This window comes from Apis mellifera, linkage group LG7 (assembly GCF_003254395.2).
Source record: "Apis mellifera strain DH4 linkage group LG7, Amel_HAv3.1, whole genome shotgun sequence".
Taxonomy (NCBI): Eukaryota; Metazoa; Arthropoda; class Insecta; order Hymenoptera; family Apidae; genus Apis; species Apis mellifera.
Genome location: NC_037644.1, coordinates 1,903,804 through 1,921,761, shown reverse-complemented (window position 1 = coordinate 1,921,761; position 17,958 = coordinate 1,903,804). Strand labels below are relative to the sequence as shown.

Genomic DNA, 17,958 nt, shown 5'->3' with positions numbered 1-17,958 from the left:
ATATTCAAGAAATATCCAATTCTAACTCGTATCCTTAGTTTGTTTGAAGTAATTATTATTTCCTTTCGCATTGGCAAATTAAATTACTTTTTCGTGAAAAAGTAAATGATTCGTTTTGTCACAATTTTAAAAGTGAAAAATTAATTCTCTTAGGTTTTATTATCGTATTACCGGTAACAGTATTTGTACAACAATACAAATTTTTATTATCGGGGACTTGGCTGGCAAAACGAATTATTCCGGATGTTAATAATCATAATAAAAGGAAAACAAATTTTACAATTTTTCCGTTTCACTTTCTACTTGACCAGCCGTAAATTCGGCAAAGTTTAACGTCCGAAAGGTTAACAAGAAAATCTTAAGAATGGTTGGGTCAGTTGACGGGATTTGGAAAAAGCTCGTAAAGCTATTCACCCAGGTGGCCAGGTAACGAACACCAAAATCAGATGAAAGGATTTTTACGGTATTTGGGAAGCGTGCTGATTGGACGTTTACGAAAACTAATCGGTTTGCGTAGTTTTCCAAGGTGTCAGTTTCTCTTAGTCCTTCGAGCAAGCCGGATCGTGTTTGGATTATTCGCTCGTTCCTTTTTCTATCACTTGTACGAAAAGTGGAATTATGCTCAGGTAACTGATAGTTTTATTTTTCAAATTGTAAATAAAAATTCGTTATTTACAACGCGATACAATCCTGTCGATCACGAAGATTTCAAAAAAGATTTTCCACGTATTTCTTTCTGCGTGTGTGTTTGTGTCAGTGCAGTGTAATCGAAAATCAATATTTGATTTTGTATTAGTTTCGAATACAAAAGGAAATGAATGAATCATGGTGCAAAAGGATCGAGTAATTGGATTTTTTTTAAGTTAATAATAAGTGATTTCTGAGAATGACTCAAAGAAAGGAAAGATTGATTTGGCGAGTAATTACAAAAGGTCTTTTCAAAAAATGATTTCAGAGAAATAAGAAAATTTTTAAGATTGGTCGATATTAAAAAAATAATAATTCTTTCCCAAAATTTGCATATCACGTTATAGAAGAGAATTGCCAAATTCATCAATAAGAATAAGAATTATATCGCGTAATAAATATCGGCGAAACGGCGGTGAGATACTTAAACTAATTTCTACCGCGAGTTTCACAGTCGATAAAAGGATATTAAATTCTTAGCGTGTTAGTTAGGTATACGTTAAACCGCAAAGTCCATAATCGTTTGTATTCAATCAGTCACGACCCACTCGAATTCATAAACTCAATCTATAAATAAAATCGTAGTGAATTAAACGTTCGTACTCGATACATTTCCAGTTTCGATATATAAACAAGTACACGGGTGTGTATTATTTTAAATACTTTATTATAACCCTTTCACTTAATTAACCGCAACTGAAAATGTTAATATACAGAGCGTTAGAAAGAAAGATTTTAAACTCTTGAGGAAAAAAAAAGAATAATCAATTCTTCGATACAAAATCGACTGTTAATTAATGAGTTTTTTCTCGACACATTTTTACGTGTTATACAAATACACGATACTTTAAAAGTGGCACGACTCGAGATTGTTAAAACAAGATTATTACAATCTACAACATCGATAAAAATTATTCCACGGATACAAATGATAAATTTTCTTTTCTTTTACAATAAATATATTTTCCACTCGTTGCAACGCGCAATTTACATCGATCGTCATGCATGTAAATATTCTTTTCGACGTCATAAGAATAAACACCGTTAAATGGATACGGTAAATTTGTATTACATTTGTGTCTATGAAGTAATATCTTTGCAGTCTCAAATGTATCTCTAAATCAATTCCTCTCCTTCGAACGATGTCGCGAAAACAGATCGATAAAATAATCCTTGTTCACATTTATGAATAAATTTCGCCAAAATAAGTAACTAAGTAAAAGGGAGTAATTCGCGCAAATGTGAAAATATTTCGTGAACATGTGTGTACTCGTGCTAAAGTGGCGATCGATCGATGTTTCAGGTATCGTGGAGGCAGCATGTCGGTGCTTCTGGAAGCGAGGTCTTACAGGCCTTTCAAGTCCTCGGAGGAGTATCTGATCGCGATGAAAGAGGATCTGGCCGAGTGGTTGAACGCGCTGTATCCGGAGTTGAGAATCAACGTTGACAATTTTATGGACAGGCTGGACACCGGCGTCGCTCTCTGCAAAGTAAGTGGCCGTGGAACGATTTATACATTTCCCAGAAGCATAAACCGGCATCAACTCCCTTCTGTCCATACCGATATCACGAGGAGGGATACGTTTAAATAGAATTTGGGGAGAATCTGTTGAAAATATTTTCTCTTTTCGACCCTTCAATTTTTACTTTTTACCTTTTCACACTTTTCTTTTCTTTTTTCCCCTTCCTTTCGTATATAATTGTCGCACAGAACGGCAAAGAGTACTTCTTCTCATTCCTGTTATTATAATCTATTGGATTGGCAACTAAGTAATTGCGGATTTTTTATAGAAAATCAAAGACAATTTTTTCATGGAACTAAATAACTTTATTCTGTAATGTGTTGCTCATTTTGATCAATGATCTTTTGCCATCTTTCAGGCAGCATCATAATCCCACGTTCATAAAACTTGTGGTTTTTATTAGCAAAAAACTGAATCAGGTACGATTTGATATCATCATCATTATCGAAATTTTTACCATTCAAGGAGTTTTGTAAAGATCGAAACAAAAAGTAATGAGATGGTGCAAGGTCAGGATTATATGGTGGATGTGGCAAAACATCCCAACCAAGCTCCAATAATTTTTGCCGAGTGACCAAAGATGCGTGTGGCCTTGCATCGTCACGATGGAATACAACACCTTTTCGATTTGTCAATTCGGGCCGCTTTTCTTCAACCGCATTGTTTAATTTCGTTAGTTGTTCAATGTAGACAACAGAATTGATCGTTCGGTTGGGTGGTAAGAGTTCAAAATAGACAATTCCTTCGTAATCCCACCAAACTGATAACAAAATCTTCTTTCGACGAATACCAGTTTTTGATGTTGTTCGAGCTGGTTCACGTGGCCTGCTCCATCATTTTTTCCGCTTGATATTGTTGTAAACAACTCATTTTTCATCGCCAGTTATCGGTCGTTTTAAAAATGGATCATTTTCATTACGTTTCTTTAGCAAATCGCAGCTGTTAATGCGTTGCGTTAAATGCTCTTCTTTCAGTTCGTGAGGAACCCATGTATCGAGTTTTTGAACATAGCCAAGTTGTTTTCAATGCATGTATGTGATACATGAAGCTTCTCTGCAATCTCACGAGTTGTACTGTGACGATTCGAATCGATTATTGCTTTGATTAGGTCGTCATCAACTTCAACTGAAATCCGCAATTACTTAGTTGCCAACCCAATAATTGTAAGATTGAAAGATCGAGAGTAGGTGTGAAAAATTAAAGGAAGCAGGATTTAAAAATCGTATTCAAGAGAATTTTGTCTATTTATCGGATGAGAGGAGGTCTTGTCAAGAGGAATTCCAACTCTACTCGTAATTCAATTTTACTGCTACGATATTTCCGGCCATTAAACGGTTCGTGGATGCTCGAGATTATTTAAGGAAGCTTGAGAACTATATCCTTTCCTTTTGGAAATTGTTGATGCGAAAGACGCGACGAAAAATTCGTATCGTTTAAAAAAAGGAAAGAGAAGAACTGTTCGATGACGGAATGGAGGAGTCAACGGTTGACCCGACGGTTCCCAGAAACTTCTTGAAAATTCTGCTCGTGAGTAACGTTAAAACGACGCATGCGACAAATGTACGTAGAGGCGACGTGTAGAGAAACATGGTCGCAGCAACAGTGTTGAAGCGTTAAATGGAAACGCATAGAAGGAGGCGCGCACGTTCCTCGGGTCGTGAAACGGAGGAAGAAGGATGCGTGTGACGTCCACCGGAAGCTGTTGCTTCAACGCCGCTTGAATCACGAATCGAGTCGGCGCGTGTGACGCGATGAGGAGCAACCGAAAGAAAGAAACGGAAGGAGGAGAGCTTCTTCGCGCGCCCCCGTTTCCCTCCTTTTTCCCTTCCTTCCAATCTTCCGTTACAACGGGAAAATCCTCCCCCCTCGAATTATCAGATAGACAGAAATATATCTGAAAAAGTTATAATTCGTCGTCCTATTTCGAATAATTATTTGAAAGATTTTCCTTTCGTAAAAATAAAATGAAGAATGAGGAGAGACAGACGAATCGAGTGTGAGGAGCACCGAAAGAAAGAAACAGAAGAAGGAGAGCTTCCGTTACAACGGGAAAATCCCTCTTAAATTATCAGATAGACAGAAATATTCGAAATATATCTGAAAAATATATATATATCGTATAAGAAAAATTCGTCATTCTATTTCAAAAAATTATTTGAAAGATTTTTCTTTCGTAAAAATAAAATGAAGAAAGAATGAGGGGAGGCAGACGAATCACAAATCGAGTGTGAGGAGCACCGAAAGAAAGAAACAGAAGAAAGAGAGCTTCCAATCTTCCGTTACAACGAGAAAATCCTCCTCGAATTACCAGATATTGAGAAATATTCGAAATATATCTGAAAAAGTTACATATTGTATACGAGAAATTTCTCGTCCTATTTCGAATAATTATTTGAAAGATTTTCCTTTCGTAAAAATGAAATGAAGAAATAATGAGGCAAACGAATCACGAATCGAGGAGCACCGAAAGAAAGAAACAGAAGAAGGAGAGCTTCCAATCTTCAGTTACAACGGGAAAATCCCCCTCAAATTATCAGATAGACAGAAATATTCGAAATATATCTGAAAAAGTTACAATTCGTCATCCTATTTCGAATAATTACTTGAAAGATTCTTCTTTCGTAAGAATGAAATGAAGAAAGAACGAAGGAAGACAGAGTTGTGGTAGGCTTGCGGATTGGCAATTTTCCCGAGGTAAACGAATTCCCCTGGCGCGAAATAATCAGGGCCCACTCCCGTCGTTTCTCGTCGAAACGGGTTCTCCTTTGGCGAGCGTGGTTTCGTTGATAAAGGCGAGTCGAGTCGAGTCGGGAATGTCGAGTGCAAGCAGCGGAGGCGATCATTAGTCGGATCGAAAGAGCCGCGAAAACCGAGAAAAATGGCGGCCGTCTGGAACTGGAATGGCGATTATTATTAACCGTACCTCATGTATATATAAATATATATATATATACATATATGTGTGTATATCGTTTACTCTCGAGTTACGCGCTGTGTCGTAGGAAACGGAGTGGATACACGACGAATGGAATGGAGACGAAGGAAGGTGGTGGTCGAGGAATCCGCGATAAATTTCGCGGAATTTACTATCTAGATAAATGAAGGGAATTTGCATCGGGTGGAAGTATAAGTAACTCGGCTCTGTTTATAGCTACGAGAGGACTGGTTCGACTGGACGCGTGTAAACCGTGTCGCCAAAATGTTGACCAACGATCGATACGAAGTTGTCGCGTATCTTTGGAACGGATCGTTGCTCGTCGATCTTTTCCATTACGGGAGCTGTTCGCTACACACAGGGTGTGTTTAAGATGAATGGATTCGATAGGCTTTGAATTGAACTCGGATCGGATTACTCGGTTCGAGGGTGTGGATCGAGTGGCGCGAACGTGAAATATTCCATTTTTAATGGATACGGTTAGTTTATTAGTCGAGTTAAAAAGTTGCTAACAGTATCGTCTAACAGATGTTGAACCCGTACAATTAAACTTTTTCCATGTTCCCACTGAATTTATCTGAAAAATTTTTCCTATTTGTATAGTCGTGGAATTACTCGTTCGAGCGTTTTATCTGTTATCAAATTTATATGAGCGATATTTCTATAAGCAAAGATAATCGCGTTGTCTTGTCGACATTCCTTTTATTTTATCTTATTTTATATCTCTTAAAATTGTAACGAAAACGACAATTCTTCGATTCCCTAATATTTCTAATTATTATTAGATTTTCCTTACACATCCTCTCTGATCGAAATCAGATCGATGTATTCGCAATCGAAATTGAGCCATCCTCGCTTGAAATTAATCGATCATCAACAAGTGGAACAAGCGAGTGTCGACCAAAAACACCGACTAAATTTCGAAAGAACACGGCCTCGTCGTATCTCCCTCGTACGATCGCACTCGATCGAGCGGCTCGATTGGACGTGGTTCGAGAGCAAAACCGAGTTCGACTTTCACTGATCTACGAGGACTCGCAAAACTGTCACAGCCGCGCCGCGTAAAATCGACTTTTGGCTCGGAATCGAATTGATCGGCCTCCATTCATTGGCTCGATATACGCAGTTGGTCGCGTGGGCTCTCGATTACTCGATAGAAACCAAAATTTATACGTTGCAACGGTTTGATTTACGATTTTTCTTTCGGTGGTGGGACGAAAGATTGTATATAATTTCTCTCTCTATCGTTTCATCGATCGAATTTTTCCAGATTTTAAGTTTTAAATTTCTTGAGAAATTTTCATTACCTCTTTCTCCTCTCTATCCAACTTATCCTCAATCTCTTTAACTCTTTTCATTAAACACATAATCAGATTCATTAAATCGTATCACTTTCTCTCATCTTCATCCTCTCAATATTTTTCTGGTCTTCTTTTTCCTTATCTTCGAAAGTAAACCAAGACCTGTAGATTCATCACGAAATCCATTTCCATCAATCGTTACAAAAAGAAAAATCGTAGAGAAAATTCAACGTATATATTCAGACTTCTTATCGAGTTGATGTGTACCGCACCCTTGGTTGCGTTCTCGCCACGGCTCGTAAAGTGGAAGTCGCGGAAGGTGGTTCAGGATTGGAGATTTTACGCGACTTGGCCGTCGAAACGGGGGGGGGGGGGGAGGGGAGAGTGGCACGTAATCCTTTGCCGGCGCAATGGGGGCGCGTAGTCGATGTTACCGCTCCTTTATCGCGGCTGCCTACTCTAAATATTTCTCTGGCATGAATTTATAACGACGACCACCGCTAATAACGAGTCACGACACCGATATTGCTTGTCCACGAACGGCCAGGGTTAGGCGGCTGATGTGTGGCTCGCGCGGAGGCTTGGACGAGGTGTTTGTGGGTGTTGCGTGTCTGGGCTGAGGTCTGGGATATGGGGAGAGGAGAGGGTGGTGCACAGGTTGCTGGGATTGGTATGCATTACATGTGTGGGATTATATCGACAATTTCCATCTTTAATCGATCCCGAATTGTGATTTTTCAAAAATTGAGTATGCGTATTTTAAAATTTTTATAAGATACAGCGTGTTTGAAGATATAATGAAAAGTAATGTTTGTGGGATTGTGCGTTATAAATTAGAGAACTTGATTTTTTGAATTTGCAATATTTTGTAATATTTCCTATAGAATTCATCGTTGAATTGAAAATATTTTAAAATTTTTATAAGATACAGTGTGTTTGGAGATATAATGAAAAGTAATGCTTGACACTATGAGATTCTTATTTTTTGAATTTGGAATATTTTGTAATAATATTTCCTGTAGAATTCATCGTTAAATTGAAAATATTATTTTAAAATTTTTATAAGATACAGTATGTTTGGAAATATAATGAAAAGTAATGTTTGTGGGATTGTGCGTTATAAATTAGAGAACTCGATTCTTATTTTTGAATTTGCAATATTTTGTAATAATATTTTCTGTAGAATTCATCATTGAATTGAAAATTTTTATAAGATACAGCATGTTTGGAGATATAATGAAAAGTAATAGTTGACACCGTGTGATTCTTATTTTTTGAATTTGCAATATTTTGTAAAAATATTTCCTGAAAAATATTTGTAGAATTCATCATTGAATTGAAAATATGCGTATTTTAAAATTTTTATAAGATACAATGTTTGGAAATATAATGAAAAGTAATGGTTGACACTGTGGGATTGTGCGTTATAAATTAGAAAACTTGATTCTTATTTTTTGAATTTGGAATATTTTGTAATAATATTTCCTGTAGAATTCATCATTGAATTGAAAATTTTTATAAGATATACAATGTTTGGAAATATAATGAAAAGTAATGGTTGACATTGTCTGATTCTTACTTTTTGAATTTGCAATATTTTGTAAAAATATTTCCTGTAGAATTCATGGTTGAATTTTTGGTCGACTTTCAATCCTTGTTCTCGAATAAATTATTTAAATGTAATATTATATTTCATATATTCATATATATAAAATTGGATGCTATTCCACTGAAAAAAGATTCGATAGAAAAAGCGTGGTCCATCGTTGGATTAATCAACCGTAATTGTGTACATCTGCTTTCCTTGTCCCTTACATTCGAGGTGAATTAGAATTTACGGCTGCTCCATCGAGGTCTCGACTCGCGTAAACGCGCGTGTCCCCCTTTTTCAACTTCCAAGAATCGCTTTCCTGGACGAAGATGATTTTTTACCAATTAGCAGAATGGAAGAAACTCGAACCGTAATTGGGATTAAACGATGCTTGTCCTTACTCGACCGAGCCGCGAATCATGCAAATTAATTGTGTCACGTTTAGAGGATAATCGGAGGGAGGGAGGGGATACTTTGGACACCTGTCTTCCGGACGAATCTCTTCCGAATCTTTAATTGGAACGGTTTCGAAGAAAATTTGCTGAGAAAGTAACCTTTTTTTTTAACTTCTCTCTTTTTTTTTCTTTTTTTTTCTCGATTGGGGTTCGATAGAAATTTTAGGCAATTAGAATTGTAAATTATCGTAGAGATCCATAGGAATTGCGAATTATATTAAGATCTTTCGCTCAGGATCGTAAATTATCGCGCTATTAAGAATCGACTTTGCAATTAAGAATCGTAAATTAACATAAAATCTTCCCAATTAGCGCCTTGAATTATGAGTTAAGGATATATAAATTATTGTGAAAAAAGCCTTGTGATAATCAGTTAGAATTCATTATTCTAGAATTCTACGATTTAAGAATTCTATTATCTTTAATTATACTTTTTTAATTCAAAATCTTAACCTCTGTTTGATAAGATTATTCGAGATCGCAATCGAATGTTACAATTATATTACAAATATAAATAATTCAAAATTTTATAGAAATCGTATTTATTTTGTAAAATCGTGTTACAAATTTACATACGCATATGTATATCGCAACCATTATCACGTTCCATCAAAATTAAAATATATTTTCATCTTCTAGAAAAATAAAAAATGAAACAAGAATCGAATATTCTTCTTATAAAAATTCGTTTTTTTTTCTTTTTTTCACTCATAAAAATATAAAATATTTAATCCAAAATTAAAATATATTTTCATCTTCTAGAAAAATAAAAGATGAAACAAAAATCGAATATTCTTCTTAAGAATTCTTTTCTTTTTTTCATTCGTAAAAATATAAGATATTTAATCCAAAATTAAAATATATTTTCATCTTCGAGAAAAATAAAAGATGAAACAAGAATCGTTTCACGAACAAAATTCTTCTTACGAGAATTTGTTTCTTTTTTTCACTCGTAAAAATATAAGATATTTAATCCACGTAGTTCGAAATGGAAAGAGAAACGTGAAAAATGAGAAATTCCACGTAGCACGAAACTGTCACGAGAATCGCGTAATAAGGATCGTTCGCGACTCGCATTCTGACACGTGTATTTCCCTATCTGGCCCAGGATATCTTGTTTTCCGCCGCTGTATCTACACCATTTTACATACATTTACATATAAGAGGACATTCAGCCGGCCGTCCTTGCCTGCCTTTATTATCCTTTTCGGAAGGCCACTGCACTCCCTCTCCTCTCGTCTTTCATTTTTTTTTTTTTTCTATCCATCGAGGCCGAATCTAATCGGTGGATTATTCTTTCAACTCCTATCAGCCCTTTGAATAATTTATCGGGCTCGTTAACACGTACACAGCTACGGGTATATTGTGTTCGTAAAAGAGTAGATACGGGTTGTAAAAGATCGTATCATAAATTAATGGTGTTGGCTACATTTGCATAATTTATGAACGACATTATTGATTTCACCTTTGTTTCGTATCCGAGTGCAATTATTCGAGAATGATATTTCATAATGGATAACCATTTTTATTAATAACTTGTTATTAATTTATATTTAATTTACCTTAATTAGAGACGTGTTATTAAGACTATGGAAATATTTTGTAATTGTTTGATAGGAATAAAAAAGAAGGAAATGTAAGAAGGAACGAAAGATTTGTGAATAATAATTTCTTTGTATTTTGTTATAAAGATATTGAGAGATATTGTAACAATGGATTAACGATTCCAAAGAAAAAGAAGCATGTACTGTCATCCTGGTAAATTAAATAAGATCGAAAGGTCTCGATTGCGATCAAGAGAAGTAAATATATAGCAAATTCTCAAAGTTCCTAGACAGTTGTGCTCCATTGCCAACAGTTCTATTTTCGCCGCTTGTTTTTCCCTACAACCCTATCCACCGCGCCTTTCGAACTTGGGGGAGGAATTGGTATATTTAGATGGAAAAAAGGCCGGATGGAAGGACGACTGTCTGTTTATTTTCGGTACGCTGGAAAAAGAAAGGAAAAGAAGGAAAATGTTGGACTAGACCAGCCAACAACAAATCGTTTTGCCACGATTTCCTCCCTCGCAAAGGGTGGCTCTGAGAAAACGTATTTCTCATTTTTTTATCTTATTTTCCTTAAAAAGTTTGTTGTAAAAAGAAAAAATGACAGAAAACTTTGATAAAATAGAGTATTTCGTATTACATCTTTGTAGGTTAGATTTCTTTTTATTTATTTATTTTTTTTTTTTTTAATGATAAAAGATAAGAGTTTCACAGAATCTTAAATCTTTATATTATAAGATACTTTTATTGGATACATTGGTATATAGAATAATATCATAAGTTAAATTGGAAAAACTATTTACACGTGGAAAGAGAAATTGCAATTAATATGAAAAGCAATTGGCCGACAGACATATCGTTTGATCTTTCAACAGTTGTTTATTACCAATCTTCGTTATGCTTCGATAATTAAGATTAATCACCGTGATCCACGACAGCTATATTACCGTGTAACTTTTTGCGATCGATCAACATCTACTTGAACTTAATAATAATATAACAAATTGAATCGAATCTTTCTATTTACAAACGTATAATCTTTTTTTTTTCTTTTTAGATTCAGATTCTCTTTCGTTTCTACTATATTTATTTGATTCAATCGAACAATTTTTCATTGTTTTTCACTTTTCAAAAGTCGAATTTTCATTTTTATTATCATTTTATCAGAAAGATTTAAACTAAATCGTTTGTACGACAAATTAGGAAGTGTAATAACAGTATCTCAACGTTTTATCAGCATTTCGAATTTTCACGTTTACACTTTCTTTCAATTTTCTTTTAATCGATAATTTTCTCCTTCAACTCAAATCGTCAAATTGTTCGATTATTGCACGTCAATCGTAAAATTATGTTATCTCGAGATTAAAAAGACAAATTGTCGGCGGAAACGCTGTGACGAAGCGTGCGACACGGGCGTCACACAATGCTTGTTGTGAATCGTTGAAACGATTCCGTGGCTCGACCTGGAAGGATTTAGCCGATGGAAAGTGCGCTTGATTCGGCGTAAAGTGGCCGTTGCATTCATTGCACGAAAGCGAAACGGGGCTGAGAATTTCCCTCGAATAGAAACCGTTTCTTGTATTCTTAAACAGTCGAGCTTTATCCATCGCTCGTATCGTATTATCAATTATGGAAACTTGGAAATTATTTCTGTCAAAGAATCATCACCGGTCATTATTTTATAATCTTAATCGATAAATTCGAACTTTTCATTACTGAATTCAGAATCAAATATCCGGATAGAGCGAAGAAGAAAAAAGAACATTCATCCTCCTTTAAGTTGCTTTAATAAATGGATCTCTATTGAAATGTTTTTCTACATCAACTTTCAAATGTTTGATTTGAGGCTCAACCTTGGCTCGAACATGTTGCACGAATACTACACTCTGTATAAATAAGCTGGACAAACTGAAACTAGACTAAACTACAAACTCTTGTAGTTGTATCTAATGGCACAACTTTAACACCGAGGGTCAAACAATCAATGTTTTCATCTCATCAACCTAACCTCAACAAAGCAAACTCACTACTGCCAATTTGATACACTCGATAATCGTTTAATTGATTGATAAATTCATAAATCAAATTTCAAAATCGATATTTTTTTCTGTTAAGAAATGAAAACGTATCTTAATCCCATTCAAACACGAATAATAAATTCACGTACGCGTTACAATCGAATCACAAATACAAACTTTTCTTTACTAAGGCGTTCACGGGGTCATTTTCTTCAATGCATTCTTGCATTGTTATAATGCGCCGAGATAAGATGAATCGGTCGATCGAATCGCGTCGTAAATATCTATTCACCGGTGGTATTGATTTCCCTGTAATATATTGCGGTGTTGGACCGGTCGAAGGCAGTTTTCCCGACCCGGCCGTCACGCAGTAATCGACATCAGCTGCCTATTAAGTAATTGAGCGCGCAATTGGCCGAGCAAAATAATCCGTGTAATTAATGACAACATATTTGTTCGAGATAGGCGCGTCGTGTTTTCGTTTTTCGGATTTTGTGGGAATAGATAATCGCGAATTTAATTGATTGATTTTAGAATTAAAGTTTGTGGAAAATTATACTTGCAATAAGGATTATAGTTTACTTTCTTTATTTTTACTTTTCTTCTTTATTTACTACTTCCTTTATTTTTAGTTTATTTACTTTATAATGAGGATAAGAAAGAAGGGGTGAGATAGTAATGTAATTCGTAATGAAGATCGATCGAAGAGGTTAAACTATCTTATTGTTAATATTATTTGGATCGTTCGTGTATGCGTTTATTGATGTAACAGGCATGATATGAATCAGATCGAGAATTGTATATACTCGCGTTAGGAATTGTTTAGAATATCTCAATATTTGGCCGATTAATAATCGCACGATTCTTTCGACATCTCTATGCTTTCTATTATTCTATTTATTTTATACAAAATTAATTTTTAGAACTTTTTTTTTTTTAAAAAAGATTCGATTCTTTCGACATCTCTATGCTTTCTATTTATTTTATATAAAATTAATTTTTAGAACTTTTTTTTTTTTTTAAAGATTCGATTTTTTCGACATCTCTATGCTTTCTAACGTTCTATTTATTTTATATAAAATTAATTTTTAGAACTTTTTTTTTTTTTAAAAGATTCGATTCTTTCGGCATCTCTATGCTTTCTAATTTATACAAAATTAAGAAGGATTTTTAAAACTTTTTTTTTTTTTTTTTTTAAAGATTCGATTCTTTCGACATCTCTGTGTTTTCTAACTTATACAAAATTAAAAAGGATTTTTAGAACTTTTTTTTTAATAAATTCGAAACTCTCTAAAATTTGAAATATTTAATTTAATTTTTTCCAATTTCTAATTCGAAACTTGATCTAACATAGTTGAACATCTCTAAATTATTCCGTTTCATCAAAAATTGTCATTCTCCCTTTTGCGATATTTTTTTAATATCCTTGAAATTATACAAATACTTTTTTTCCAAATAATTAAATATTGATTAAACATTTAACAACACTTTTGTCAAAATTATACGTACTTTCTAATCAAAAGATACCAAAGTGGAAGGAAAATGGACGACGAGATTCGCTCGGAAACACGGATAACGAAGCTGGTGGTATAATGAGAATAGATTTCGAGCGTGAAAGAATAAGCATGGATTTTCTAGCATAAGATTACCTTGCTACGGTAGAACGAGTTAAAAAGCGGATGTTTTCTATTCTTATGGGGCGACGCGCGTGTTTGTTTCCCCTTTTCGTCGCGTCCTTCTAATAGAAACTATGCTTTTCCGGCTTTCCATTTTCCGTGTGTAAAAACTGCCAATTAAAATTAACCATTGTGCGCCGGGCGAAAGACAAACGCAAGAGGTTTTTTTCGCCTCGATTTCCGTGACACACAAAAAACGGGAAGGATGATTCACGACACTTGTGTCAGCCGCAAATTACACCGTGAAATGTGAAAGTTTTAATATATCTATTATCTCTGGCAGCTTTGGAATTTGTTTGAAATTGACAATGACTTTTATGATTTTTTTCCTTCCTTCTTTCTTTCTTTTTTCTTTAGATACATTTATTAAAATTCTGAATGTTCGTTATTAATCGATTAAATTTTAATAATTATTATTTAGGGTTCAAAGGTTTCTCTTAAATTGTCTTTTCGAAAAATATTTTATTCTTATTTTATTTGTAAACCGTCTTCTAATAAATTCCGTTTTCAGAAAATTAATGGAATAAAAAATTTATCGCGTGTTGCAACAAAATATTGTCGAAAAACTACCCCTGTAGAAGAAACAAAAAGAAAGAAAGAAAAGAGAAAGATTTTCTCAGGGAATTGCATGTAACTCTGCCCCGAAAATAGGAGAGAATAATTTGGAAAAACCTACAAAGGGGAAAAATTAAAATGGGAAAACGAGGAGCAGATCTCTTCCGAAATTAAAAATTTCTCTTTCTCTTAAAGGATCATCCTCATTAATACTTCCTCTAACTCATATAATAAAATGCAATAAACAAATTTATTCACACATCCCGAATAAAATAAACGTACGTGTTACTTACTATTAAAAATTGGAGAAATATTTCAGAACAATTTTTTCTCACAAACAACAGCACTTTAAAAATTGACAAGACTGCTATAAATATTTTATTAAAAAAAAGAAATCCTCGATCTAACCTCGTTTTTCTATCTTTCAGATATCTTTCAGATATCTTAATCGTGTTTACACGCAAAGAATAAAAACAGAAAGAAAATGAAAAGAGAGAGAGAGAAAGAGAAATGATAATAAATTTAAGACAAGATCGGCAGGGGGCGAAAAAGGAAGCGAGAAAACAAATAAAACAAAACAAACCGCGTCGCGTCACGCTTTTCTCCGCGGTATTACGGTTAACGACGCGTTGCTCTTCCCTCTCCCCTCTTCCCCTCCCCCGCGGACTCCGCTCCAATTTACGATGTTGAATGTGCACCAGCCATTTTCATTAAGCGCGTTCGCCTCACGTTGGATCGCAGACGGCACAGATGCCGGGACACGAACGGTATCGAAAGAGGGGGAGAGAAGAGCAGGAGGAGGGGGTCAGAGGGCACGGTAATGTGACATCCTGCCGTCAAACTCTCATCTGCCGGCCATATTACCATATACGAGGCGTTTCTCCTCTCCCCTTTCTTCCCTTCTTCTTCTTCTCCTCTTCTGGCCGGGCCCAGTGACTCTCATTTTCGTGAAAAACCTCTTCAAAAGTCACAAGTTGTTTCGACGAGTTGTTTCGGAGTTTATTTTTTTTTTTTTTTTACCTCGAGTGTTGTGCACGTAATTGCCACTTCGGAGGCAGTCTTTTTGGCGTGATGTATTTGATCTTTTTTTTTTTTAATCCCTCTTTGGCTCGGTGCAAGTCGAGGACGGTTTATGGCCAGGTGGTTTTAGGAGAGAGATGTCGGTTTAGCTAGCTCCTTACGGCTTAGTGGTTGGATGTCGGTGGTTTTTCAAATATATTCGGACAGTCGAGTGTTTAAAGAGATGTAGTAATAGATTATACGTTAAAAGATCTCGGAGATTTAGATATAAAGAGTTTATTTCGTATATAATTTGAAACGTTTTTAGCTTGGGAGAGATAATGATAAGATAAGATCGATATTATAGGGATTTCTTTTTATCGAATTCGGTTCTAAAAATTTCGAAAAGTATTATATTAGATATTAATTAGGTTAAGTCAATAGATTCGTGTTGAAGTAATAATGATAAATACAGAGATTGTTTCTTTTCCCCTTATCTTTCGATATTAGTTTCAATTCTATAGAGAATATTCTATTAAAGATTTCATCGATTAAAATGTATCTTTGAAATTATTTCATTCATCGAAGTTAAAATAAAGTTAAAAATTTAAAATAAATAGAATATCGTGTACAGACTCGATATTTTCCTTCTTCCTCCCATAATAATCTACTTCAAACATTTATATATTATAATTTAACAATAGAATGTTATTTTCTTACGTCGAACGAATCCCGCGCAATTCCTCGATAAACGAATTAATTCGTTACGAGAGAATTGAGGGCTCGATTGGAAGGGCTCGCATCGTGGGCCACGTGATGCCCATAAGGCGATGCGGTATGCGAGCGAGCGGTATCACGGTTGGAGCCAACAGTCGTAAAAATTCTATCTAATAGCATCCGGTCGGTTGTCCCGGCCAGATACCTCCCCGGGGATAATATAGAGATTAGGCGAACGTGTCAACGGCCTAACCAACCGTTTCCTCGCCTTCTCGGCTGGAAATCCACCCAACTCGGCCAGAGTTGGTGGCACAATCCTTTTTCTCACGCTCCACGTGTTAATATAAGAATTTCGATATTATCCGCTTAAAAATTCTTTAATACGATTGTGGACGATGATGAGGTTAATTCTTAAAAATTGATACAATTGAAATGATTTAGGTGTAGAATAAGATTATACAAATAGTTTTATAGTTACTAGTTTTGGGATATTATGTATTAATGAACTCTTCGATTTTGATACGTTTATTTCGTCAAAGATTATATAAATTTACAATATAATGTATAATAACAGAAGCAGAATATTTTGGCATTCTTCACCTAACGAAATCGTTACGTGGAATTTTTGATTAAGTTACGTTTCACAATTGCGGATTGGATATTCTTGTTTCATAAGTTGAACGTGGATACAAAATGTTTCAAATTGATTTTTGAAAGTCTCGTAACGAAATCGGGTTGCTTTCGATTCGGGTGTAGCGAATGGGTTATCGGCCGATGGTACATCGTTGATTTCGGAAATTTGCCGTTCACAGCGGAAATTAATTCCAGGAACAGTTATGTCCTATTCCAATTCCAGATTTTAAACCGTTTCTCCCGTACTTTGTCCCGCATTTCTAGCAAATGTTTAACTTTCGATAATAATAAAGGCGCGTTCGGAATCTCGTTTGACATCGTTTCGATCCAAGAAATAGTCAAAGCTACAAAAAAAAAACTTCTTTACAAAAATAATTTAATTATTATTTATTTAATTTCACTTTAACCAAATTTATAAATTTACAATTTAAGTTTTCCAAAAATTCTTGTTTAACTTTTCGAAAGATTCAAATTTTTTTTCGATCCCCCATTCGATTCGAAAAAATTGAGAGAAAACGATAGAAAAAGGAGATACTTTTCTTAAAAAAGTAAAAAGAGAACTGGGCAGAAAGAAGAAAACAAAGAAATCCTTAAATTAGTCGGAAGGGGAAAAGTACTAGCGCGGTTCGGTTCTATGCCCCCGTCGGGGATTATTGAAATTCATGGTAGCGTATCGAGACAGGAAATGAAGAATTACGGAACAATCGATCAGCGTCTACCAACTGACCTCTTTTAACTGCTTTATCAAGTCGGCTGTAGTCGGATTAACAGTGTAGCGACGCTGGCAGATACGCGGCATGAATCGTACAAGAAGTTCGTTCAATAGAAAACGGCCGCTTCTGTATAATTGAGTTTTGAAATGCTCCAATTGCATAATCAACGGCTTCATAGATCGTTTCTTCGTGCTTAGAAATTCAATCTTTGTTTTAACGCGCTCCACGCTTTATCGACTCGGTTTTTTCCTTATTTCGAACAACTTCTTTCTTGAAACGATTCGATTTGCCAATTTTAAAAAGGAATTGATTAAAATTTTATTTCGGAAGAATAAGATAGAGCGTGATTTATAAAACTCGAGTTTCATAGTTTAATCGACGAAGAGCGAGTATGTAGTACGGTGAAAGTGAGATGAGAAGAAGGCATTAATCCGCGTAACATTGACCTCGTGTGGGCATCGTGATCAGCCAAATGGATGAAGGAAACGAGAAGAGAAAAGGAAGGGAAAGGAAGAAAGGAAACACGAGGAATAATAAAAATTTCACGAGATAGGAATAATTAATTTATAGCGATTTCTTTTCCTTCCCTCTTTATATTCAAACCGAGA

At 35.0% G+C, this 17,958-nt stretch overlaps 1 protein-coding gene across 2 annotated transcripts in view; it reads left to right on the top strand.

The window, feature by feature from the left end:
• Positions 1 to 17,958, top strand: part of LOC411586 (GAS2-like protein pickled eggs) — a 78,836-nt gene that overhangs the window by 18,482 nt on the left and 42,396 nt on the right. For both annotated transcript variants that reach the window (XM_006558791.2, XM_395056.6), the window contains exon 2: positions 1,991 to 2,177. In XM_006558791.2, the coding sequence (XP_006558854.1) occupies positions 2,007 to 2,177 (171 nt within the window). In that variant the 5' untranslated portion in view covers positions 1,991 to 2,006. The remainder of the gene's footprint in view (positions 1 to 1,990; positions 2,178 to 17,958) is intronic.